The following is a 12,253-nucleotide window of genomic DNA, read 5'->3' on the forward strand; positions in this document are numbered from 1 at the left end:
ATTTTGGTCACCTAGTACTGTCTTTCTAGGTATATAAAAAAGTTTACTACCATGTTCGATCCAAAGGGAAGCATAAGGATCTTTGCAGAGTGAACGTTGTATTAACAGACTATTTTTATGAGAAATATTTGATGGCCATTTGCCCAACCTATTGGCACCTTTATTGGATCAAATATACATTGTAAAAAACAACTACATTTTTTTGAACAGCCACGGGTCTGAACCCGTGACTCGCTGCTTCGTTTTTATACAAAGACAAACACAGTTTTACGCTATAGGCCAACGTGAGTGTTATTTATATGTATAGAAACAGTTAGATTATAAATTTAAAAGATAAATATTTTAGTGCAAACGGTTTTATCTCGAGGTCTGAAACGAATATATTATAAAACACTGTGTTCACCTAAAGTTAACGGATGCGGGATGAGCGTCTAAAAGTGACGCCAGTTTTAGCACTCTACGAAGCTGACGCAACTGCCGCACTCCCCCGGTAGTTTTCCCTATGTCTTCTGGTCTCTTCCCGTTTCAAAGTCCTTCCGCCGGATGACAGCGAAGTGTGTCATCTGGAAGGTATTGGTTTTCTTGCAGCCCCTCTCCAGCGTCCCAGTCATCGAATATCCCATGTTGAAATCTGACGAAGTAACGTTGGATGTCAGGTACAACTAAAAATGAGAAAAATCAATTAATCAGATTATTTTGGCATACACAGGTGTAACCTACACATGATAACTACATGAAAAAATCCGAGATTCATTTAATTGAAAATTAAGGGCGGACGTGCTCAGCGTGGGTCAAAATGGAGCTTTTATGCTATTTTCAAAGCATGATCCTGGACATACCTTAAACGTTGTAGATAATCTATTTATATAATTTGAAGCCTTATTATCCTTTATATTTATTTTAAACATTTGATGACTGCATAAAGTATTTTTATTACATAAAGTAGTATTCTTTTAAACCTCTCGCTCTTATGTTTTTGAATATAGTCATATTTCGATACAGTGGTGTTAAGATTTTTTACGTTTATTAATTTTTAAACGCATTTATGAAACCATTAGTATAATTTATTACGAGATAATTTTTGTAAAATATTCACGATAAAAAATTATATTGATAATCTCTGTGATCCCAAATTTGACAAGAATTAGGCATTTTATTATTCAAAAAATCGGCAAGATTAACACATTTGAAGATGATTCTAAAGATACTTATTATAAGCTATGTTTTTGACCATTCAAGTGTGATAAACATCTTATGAATAATGAATGCTTTATAATAATTATTGACCTAAGAATAAGGTAGTGTTTTTTTGAAATACGCCATTTCTATTGGCATTTCCCAGTGGCTTAGCTACAACATACGGCCGTACCCGTAAATTGACAAACGATAAACGAAGTAGGGAGTAAGATCATGTTAACGCGCGTGTTACACATACATAACATGTACCTAACCGATTTTTTTAGCACTGGGCTCTTTCTTACCCGGGGGCTCCGGATTCCTGGAAAGGTCATAATATATTTTTGTGGTTTTCTTAAAGCCTGGGTGTTTATGTGATCGTTTCGTTTCTACTACTATATTAGTGTTTCACTACACTACTGTCATTAGGCCTCATAACCTTGTATAGTATTAAAAAAATAATATGATAAATAACGAATGGTAAAAGTAAAACTATATTAGTATGCACTATTATTACGTTAAAACTATAATTTGGATAGATACTGACGCCATCTAGATTCTAAAATCCAGATAAACGATGCTCGACTAAACTAACGTTATTTTAGGCGAAATAATTGTTTGGCATGATTAGTATGTATCTATCATGTTGCTTGATTGGTAAAGGACATTTGTCAAAATCTGATGTGTGCCGTTTCAAGTGTCGCACGAAACACATAATTATTGAAATAATAAAAATGGTGGGTAATTATTTACTATTCATCCTGAAAGTATATGATTGAGTGTATCGAAAGGTCACAATATTTATAATAACTATTTGTAAAATCCGGCATTATTAATAAATATTAACTTTTTAAATATTGAAATTAACTATTTCTTTTATTCAACGAATAATTCATAAGATTTAAGAATGTACCATTCTGATTATTTATTGAACATACATAATTTTGAAAAACACTTTCTGAGAAAATATATTATAACCAATAGAAAAAATCTTTTCGAAAAAAGTAAGCCACCCCTACTTTTTTCGAAAAGATTTTTTCTATTGGTTATAATATATTTTCTCAGAAAGTGTTTTTCAAAATTCTCGGCCGGGAATCGAACCCTGCATCTCCCGGGTTTACGACCCGTCCATCGCTTTTACCTTTATGCTACACAGTGATATACTTATTGCGATAAATTTTAACTATTGGCCTTTTTAATACCCACTCATCAGCGTTCTTCCAAATCAAGCTACTTTGGCAATCGGTTTTTGTTTATATTAAATCAAAGTAGGTAGATACCTAAAACTTCAATCACTAACCAACGTCGTGGATTTTTCCAATATTTTTTTATGATGTAACTTACTTGAACTTGCTTATAATTTATAATTAACTATTTCTTTTCAAAAAGTGTTTGAAAACACTCAGAGAGTGTTTTTCAAAATGACGTATGTTTTAAATATTGTGTTTTATTAAATGATTACAAGTGATTAAAAAAATAAGCTTTCAAACCACGATTTTATTATTTTAAATCCATTTGTCTTGAATTAAATACTTCTTGGTAGCACTCTATTCTAAAATAAGAACCGAAAATATAAGCTATAAAATAGGTTGTATGATAACTTATAACCATTGTAATATTTAATGATCTGAGAGCTTTTAAAGAACAATATGATAAGAAAAAAAACCGAATCTACCTACAATATATATATTTTTTTCTGAAAAGATTTTTTTAGAAATGCTGACGTGATCGTGAAATATTATCCATTTTTCATAACTAATAATATTATAAAGAGGCATTATTCTATTTCTAATTTTATTTTATTAGAAATATACAAAAGCGTGTAATAAATATTGTATAATGTATACTGACAGTGCAGTGTAATTAATTTGATATACATTGATTAAAATCAATACATACTATGTAGGAAACTATCATAATTTAACGATAGCATTATTTTTGAAGTTTTTTTTACTGATTTTATTTCTAAATTCAATACTAATTCAACAAAAAAAGTTCGGAGCTAATTGAGAAATATCTGTTGAATTTATAAAAAATATGCATATATCATTATAATGCTCATTCTTTTTCCATTCTAGGGATCAAATTTTATGATTACATAAAATATATTAATGCCATAAAACAGTATTAATGTAGACATCTTGGTTTTCAACATGAGAATAAAAACATATTTCAGTAATGGGTACATAATGTGATGTCCGTGGTTCAAGCACTTTTTAAAATTATTCTTTAACAACGCGAAAATTATACATAAAGGAATTGTGGAGAATCTGTGGAGGCCCATATGATCCTATTAGGATCGGACATGGTCAAAAGAAAAGAAGAATACCATATTCGATCTAAGCATATATAATATTATGTTCCCCAAAGAGTGAAAGTTGTATTTACATATTATTGTTTTTTACGATAATTTGATTTTAGCCACTTGCTTAACTTTTATAGTCCATACTATGGGTAAAAACACACATTAAAAAACAACATGTAAATTTAGTTGCCAGACTCAAAATTTGAACCCGAAACCCACGACATTATAGGTAGACTTGTCACCCGCTCGGCTGTGGTAAGAATTACATAGTAAAATAAAATATTCGACAAACTTTTAGTTGGATGAAAAGATGGGGATCATAATGACTTAGTTAAAAATCTTTCCTACAGTCAACTGATTGTTGAGAGTTGATTCATAAAGATACTCCAAATTCTAAATGTTTTATCTATTTCATGGTCCGTTCTACATTGACATAATATTATTGTTTAAATACAAAAATGTGAATATTTTGTAATTTTCTGTAAGACAACTATTTTTTTTTAAATCATAATCAATTATATAATATATAATATTGATTCAATATTATATTATAATAGTGTAACATCAATATTGTATGACCATTAGTAGTTAAAAAATGTAAAAAAAGAATAACTGCCAGTGAAAAACCCCATTTAATATTTGGAAATATGATCGGAAACCGAGGATTTGTAGCAATCAATACCTACCTATTATTTATTCATGAAACCCTTTCGAGGGCCTAAAAGTTTGAAAACGTTATTACTTATGTTACATGATGAAAAATTGATTGTCGTTTCTAAGTTATTCATGAAGTAGTCTCACCGGTAGTTAGTTGCGAAGTTGATATATTATTAAAAATATACCTATGTATTTTCTTTTCGTTAGTAAGTCTAAAGAATTTAATTTAGAAAGAATGACTATAATCATGTTTTATTAATAACAAAAAGTTACTTTCTGTGATATAGGTAGGTACCTATTTATTAATATAATATTAATACATTATATGTAATAATATATTATTAGTGCCTGTATACGTGCATGGATATACTACCACCAATAGTGTGTATTATAAACTATCGCGATAATAACTGTCTACACGTAAAAGTGCTAACTGTCTCATTAATCTCATTAGTCATGAAAATCAATAAACGTAGAAAATTAGTCTCTGCGTGGTCTAGTTCATATTTTTTCCGGGAAGTTCGCTATTATCGTTCTACTGCGCAGATATTACACAGTTCAATTGTCGCATGAAAATTCAGATGCTTCTGAACTTTTTTGATCCGTGTATGCAATCTTGTAACTTGTACGATAATACGTGTTTACATTTGCATTTTTTTGTTATAGTCGCGATAATATGTACTACCAGTAGTAAATCCATGCACATGTAAATAGGATATAAGATTACAATTATTTTGACGGTGTTAACTGTGAAATATTTTTGAGAGACATTCTATTAATCAAAATAAATTATAACATCGATCTAGGTAATGCTTATTGTACTGGGTATAGGTTAACTTCTACGACGTAAATGCACATTCAATTAACAAATACTCGAAATTAAAAATAATTGAATAATGGACAACACTGTTTGTCCAGTTTTCTCGGGTTCAATATGATAATATTATTTCCGTGAAAATGTCCTATTGAAGAAATTTTGCTTTACAAAGATTATATTCTTACTGTTGAAAATCAATTATGAAATGTTGAATCCCATCCCCACAATGTAAGAAAAATGTGTTTTCAGATGCGTAGAATATTAAATTTCAAATGATTTAATTCGTTGTATGTACCTATATGTAATTAAATTTTAAGCATTTCATAGTGGTCATGTACTATAAACAAAGGCAAGACAACAGCGATACGTCAAATAATCATTTTAAATAGCAATAATGCAACATAATATATTGTATAATACGTTCGATATGCATGTATTTCGAAATGACTAGTACTAGGTAAAAACTTAAAACTTGATTTTTCTGTTTAACTAAATTTGACTTGTGGTAGCTTATTTGAAAGGATGTGAAAAATTAATTATTTTATCTATTAAAATAAATAAATTTAAATATGTATCCATAATAAATATGTCGTTGTCTTAAATTAATGCGTTTGCGGATTGCATTGGCCGGTATCAACTGAACATATTTTGAGATTGTGCATTTTATTAATTCCGTAATTATCAAAAAATTCCCGTATTCACAATACACTCTACAATTATTGACCTTAATATAAGGTTGAAAATGGATTTATCAGTATACGTAGAATTATTATTATTAATACTAAAAGATGCTGATCTGTAAAGTTTGATATGGGTATAACAATTTGTGATTAAAATATTCATATTGTAAGAAAATTTGTCAAAGATTTCAGATTATAAAGTTATAATTAATGTCAAAAGATATTAAATCTGGCTGGATGGTTCCTTAATTCATTAACGTAATCTGACAAATTTATACAAATTTATTCCTAATCAAAATACATTGACAACGAGGACGATTTTGAAATTTTAATTTATATTTCTTATTTGGAAAAGTTTTCAGGCAAAAAATACTCCAAACAACCTTATAAAGACATTAATTATATTTTACTTTTGTAAACAATTAAATATGTATTATTTAATAAAAGTATTTTCCAATTAAGCATGTCTTAATATATATTTAAATTATAAATTTTTGTATGTCAATAATAGACAATTTACGATTTCTACATCTCGTACAGTAGGAATATAATAAATTAATTAAACTTCATTTTATCAAAAAAAAAATTATAATTAAGTATTTTTTACTAATATATTAATTTAAATGGTTGTACAACATGAAACAAAACAATTTAATATACAACGTACGAAACTTCAATTTACATTTCAAATGTAGAATTCTTATTTTTTACAATGTATTAGTGAGCCTACTTCGGCGGCCCAACCGCATTTAGAGGCTTCGCCCGCTAATCATTTTCGATACTCTCCCCTCACTTCTTGCCTATACCAACTCTTTTCAATACGCACAACTCAACGGCGCTCACGACTACAATGCTTAAGATCCATTATCTCGAAAAGTATATCGACAAAATTCATCTTTTTCGTTAAAACCTTGTCCGAACATCTTTCATAAAGAATTTAATAGCGGAGGTTTCAGATATGTGGAGACCCCATGCTTAGAGTACAGGACTACCCCCAAATTTTAAGAGAATATATTGTTACCATTTAAGCACTTATGTACCGAATTTAAAGTCTCTTGGTATACGGGTATAAACAAAAAAATTGTGTGACAGAAAATAATAAATTATTAATTTAAGGCGAAGTCTTCACTGAGCCTTTTTTAAAGAGGCACCTAGCGGAAAAATACGAAGCTTGCAATTTGAGACATTTTTTTGATAATTTACAATTTCAACTATATTAATGAATAAATATGTATCTGAAAACATTAAAAAGAAAAATATTTTTTATTTTAAGTCAAAGACAAACTTACAATAAAATTGTAAAAAATGTAATAAAATGTGAATCTGTTGTATCGGACCGCACCCTATTATTACTTATATTTTATGGTCATATTTATTATTAGAATTTAGTTTATTGAGTTTTCTAAGCATCACCTAAGATATATTTGACTAACTCATAGTTTTAATATTTTTTATATTTATTTTAAAAAACATCGATTTTTATAAAAAATATAAATGTGTATAACTTGAAATCCTTTTTATTTATATTTATAAAAATAATTGATTTGATATAAATAAAAAGGATTTCAAGTTATACAAATTTACACATTCAGTCAAAAATCGCTTAGGTGATGCTTAGAAAACTTAATAAACTAATTTTTAATAATAAATATGACCATAAAATATAAGTAATAATAGGGTGCGGTCCGATTTAACAAATTTACATTTTATTACATTTTTTACAATTTTAAGTTTATCTTTGACTTAAAATAAAAAATATTTTTCTTTTTAATGTTTTCATATACATATTTATTCATTAATATAGTTGAAATTGTAAATTATCAAAAAAATGTCTCAAATTGCAAGCTTCGTATTTTTCCGCTAGGTGCCTTTTTAAAAAAGGCTCAGTTAAGACTTCGCCTTAACACGAAAACGTTGTAAATTGTATCTTGACTTTTTTATATTTTAGTAAATATATAACCAAATATACAGCATAATATTATAAGTAAATTAATATGAAAGCTTGAAATTTGATGATACTAATGTGTTGAAAATATATTCTTTGAAAAGTTTCGCTATATTATGATTATGCAAATAAGTGCCACACCGCTATATTCTATTAATTAGATGACGTTGATGTACTGTGCAAAAAAAATCTTCTACAACGACGATGATTTATTAATGATAATATTATCATTGTTTTACATCTTAAATATCTTGATTTAATTTATTTTGAAATATTTAGGCTTTCGATTTGATATCTCCATAATATAAGGTTTAGAGCAGTGATAGACAGGGAACATATTGCTAAAATCATTTCCAACGTCTAGTAACGCATATAGCACACACAGATAATGATATAAAAATATAATTATGTTTTTGGAAACAAGTTTTCATTTTTCATTATGTATTTAGATATTTATATTTTAAAGCGGTATTTGAGGCATCTAATTCCAAAAAGCGATAAGTCCACATTTGGTCAAAATCGAGAAAAAATACGCACGTATTCTTTGTATAATTTTACGCAATATCTATTGATCTATAAATTCCAAAACGCGACATAATCCTACGAAAAAAAATATTTAGTCTCGATTTATTTCAAAAAGCGCCAAGTCCGTGTTTCATATTATTTAGTTGATTTTGCGCGTGTTTAAGTCACCCAATAAGGGAACGTTAAATATTGAAAAGGGCGTCTCCCATGCTATGGCATCGCATAACTCATAACAGTACCACGGAATTATGTGCCTTATGCGGAGTAAATTAAAAAGTGAGCTACAAATAGCGCTACGTCCAATTTTATTTTGCCTATATTTATTACATTTAAGAGTTTATCGGCTGAAACATATTGTCATTTGGTTCTAATTTCGACATAGAATACAACGAAAAAAATAATCCACGGTAAAACAACTAATTGAAGCTTGAAACATCAAAACGTTGTTTCCCAAAAATATTGAATTGTGGATTTGTGGCTTTTTGTAAATTAGACGCCTCATTTCTTTATAATGAATGAAAATCAAAGTTATTCTAAATTTACATAATATTATCTGGTTAGTATAGTATAGAATCGCTTAGCTTTTCACTGCAATGAGACAATACAAATGTCCATGTCTTGTAATCCATTGCCTGGGTGAAATACACCATGACATATAATTTTTAAAATGTTTTTTGTCCGTATATCTGAGGCCAATGCTTTCTGGCGTTTTTAATAAAATTTACTCGTAAAAACGTGTCAAGTCATTTCGCTCATTGTTAGACTTTAATACGCTTCGTGTGGGCTGGAAAAGTTTATAACTTTTTTCGATCCTGAATATTATATAATAATATAATTTTGTTAATAAATCAATTTTATTAAAAATATACATAATATAAGTTTAAATTTTATATTAGATATTACCTATCAATAAAATTGTATTTCGATTTCGTTTGGCTCAGTGGATGTGTACATAAATTACGTGGGATGACAAGGGTGTTATTATTTTGAGACTTTCTCATATTAATATGGATTGACAAATGAATTTCATTGGACATTCCAGAGTGTCACACCTACCCCTATTTCATATATCAAATAATAAATAACGATAATTCATTTCTTAGCCTTATCTAAGAGAAAAATAAATATGGAATAGCTGAGCTTGAATTTTGGCCTATATCGAAATTCTTTTCTCGCAAAATAAACATAATATAAGGCGTACGAGTTAGTTGTACTGCGCAGCGAAAAAAATATTTTCCATAATATTATTATTATTGTATATAGCTGTTTATCTAGGGTTATTATTTTTTTTTTATTATGTTTGTTGCCGTGGATATTATAATGTTATTATATTATAGCCAAGGTAGAAAGAATAACGTAATAATACTACATATCTCGTTTATATAATTTAATATTGTACCATTATGATAATGTATTATGTTATTTTTGAAGGTTGATACAATGCTAGCACGGTGAATTTATGTTTGCTGTATTACATGTCACACCAAGACACAAGTAAATTAATATTATTAACAATATATTCTTAAATATTTACACGAAAATTTCGTAAATAATTAGTATAATATATAGGTATATATTATATGTAAGTATTTATAAATAATTTGAAATACCTCAGAAATATATATATCAGCAAAAATATTTGCAACGAGCGCGATTTGAACCCGCATTAATCGGATTTCGGTCAATGAGCTTTACCAATTAAACCACCTGTATCACGTTGAAAATAACTAATAATTATGCGAATTGCTGTACCTTTTTAAGCTATTGTGAAATTATTCATATAATATACCTTAATGCATGAGCTTTTATCCTCAAATGGTGCGCAGTATCTACGTATTCAGTGATTTCTCGTGCAATGCTGCTTTTATCATTAGCGTTCAAACGGTAATCAGTTTAGTCAATTTTCTTTTGGCAGACTATACAATATATAATATTGCCAAATACATATATTAAGTAACTGCATATTTTAATAATACTTACTATATTTTTTTTATAATATTATAGTTTCTGTTATGCGAAGTGACTAACTAACATTTATTTAGACAAAAAGTGAGTTATTTATTACTAAGTGTGTTCTTCTACATGTTCTCTATCAGTCCTAAAAGTGGCTAAGTAATATTTTGGGCATGGAAAAAATTACAACGAAATTTTAAATTTGGTTAACTTTACTCAGGTATACTCGTATTATTCTGTATAGTAGTAGTTATTGAATAAGTAACTAAGTCTTGTTCACTTTTCTCGTGACAAATAGTAACAGCAATAAAATGAAATGAGGTTTTTGTCTATAAAAACCAAATAATTCTAAAAAATAGTCATTTTATAAACGTATCAAAAACATTTTTTATTAAGGTAAAATTTCATAAGCTTATTATTATTGTGTCACTTAGCCACTTTTCGCATAACTGGGATAAAATTAAAAATATTTTGAAATGCGAAACCATTCTCGCGCTTTTTGAGTACTTATATGTATGTAGTAATTTGACATATAATTTTCCACCAAACTAGTAATACTTTGTTTCCATATTCCCCGTATTCATTGTATGCAATGCCGGGAAATGGAGTCGTCAAAACTTTGTACATGATTATTCATTTCATAATTATTATATTTGTGTATTATTACATTGTAAATTTACTAATTATTTTCTATTAAAAAGATTCTATTGTAATTGACAACAAAGCACAATGTATAGTATTTTTCCTGCAAAATAAAAACAATTCAATGCTTAATTGAAAGTTATTTCTTGCCAAAATTAACCTTATAAAATCCACTCACACAAAAAAATATAAATCGCTTAGAGGGGGCTAAGGTTTAATTCCCAGTTTCCGGCATTTAACCTGAACTGGGCCTAATCAAGTAAAGGAAACGGTTCAACGTCCATTCCAATTCCCCTCCTTGGCGTTTTTTCAACTTGTTTACGCTTAGACTGTCCCAAATGAACCATGCTTATGGCAAGGGCGGGCGATATAATAAGATTATATTGGTTTTGCGGTAGCCTGGCGTTTTGCTGCCGGCAAATTAGATTAATGGTATAATTTTATATGGGTGACGTGGATTTTTCTAGATGACGTTTTATGATACCTGTGGGTCTATTCTATGCTTATCGACCGCTAAAGTGATAAAGTGAAAAATATTATCAAACTTAGGGTAGGTTTGTATCAAAATATTAGCACTTATTGTAACAATTACACGAAGCCGGTTTTTATTGTTGCAATAAGTGCTATATTTTAACAGCACCTATCTTGCTGCTGTTAAAATATCGCACTTATTGCAACAATAAAAACCGGCTTCGTGTAATTGTTACAATAAGTGCTAATATTTTGATACAAACCTACCCTAAGTTTGATAATATTTTTCACTTTATCACTTTAGCGGTCGATAAGCATAGAATAGACCCACTGAAAGGCGAAACTAGATAGAAATATTACTTTTTTTGGTTTTCGGCCTCGACTGAAATTTAATTAAATGGACTTTAGTGAAAGGAAAAAACGCAGGATTTCAAAATACTTTTTGATATGACAGACGTCTAACAATAAATAAAACAAAACATGATTATTCTGAGAAATTGTTTTCAGTACACATTAACTAAATAATATTTTTAATAAAAAAGTTATTACATTTTCATAGGTTTTTTAAAACTCATGTCAAACGAAATATCTAAAACTTGCATAGATATTGTAGAAATGAAAGCAGGAATTATATAATATATTTTTTATAATAAATACAAAAATTCTAAAAATATTCCTGCTTTTATTTCTACAATATCGACGCAAACTTAAAATATTTCGTTTGAACCTATGAAAATGTAATAATAATTTTTTCTAACATATTATTAACTACTTTCCATGCAATTATAGTTACATGATTAATAAAAGTCGACTGAACTATTTATTCGTACGAATGATTGATTATTGGCTCAGAGTACGCTTGCTAAGAAAACTTCAAAATGAAATTTCCATAATATTCGGTACCTACTGAAAACAGCTCAAGATTCGAAAAATCAATGATTTCATAATAATATTTATCTCGTTTCAAAATATAGTGATATTTATAATCTGCATTTATTTTGAATTTGGTACACCAATTAAGATTATTAGAGAAATCTTAATATTTTAAAAGTATTTACTTTCTTACATTACTGAAGGTGGAT

The 12,253-nt window shown here is 28.4% G+C and overlaps 1 protein-coding gene across 1 annotated transcript in view; it reads right to left on the reverse strand.

Moving 5' to 3' along the window:
* Positions 1–500: 500 nt before the first annotated feature.
* The window catches only part of LOC147068321 (uncharacterized), a 157,164-nt gene continuing 145,411 nt past the window's right edge, over positions 501–12,253 (reverse strand). Inside the window, exon 4 of the mRNA XM_085952767.1 lies at positions 501–662. Within this exon, the coding sequence (XP_085808893.1) occupies positions 501–662 (162 nt within the window). The remainder of the gene's footprint in view (positions 663–12,253) is intronic.

Source organism: Rhyacophila brunnea, unplaced genomic scaffold (assembly GCF_057557595.1).
Source record: "Rhyacophila brunnea isolate RB1 unplaced genomic scaffold, BYU_Rbru_1.0 scaffold_3, whole genome shotgun sequence".
NCBI classification, from domain to species: domain Eukaryota; kingdom Metazoa; phylum Arthropoda; class Insecta; order Trichoptera; family Rhyacophilidae; genus Rhyacophila; species Rhyacophila brunnea.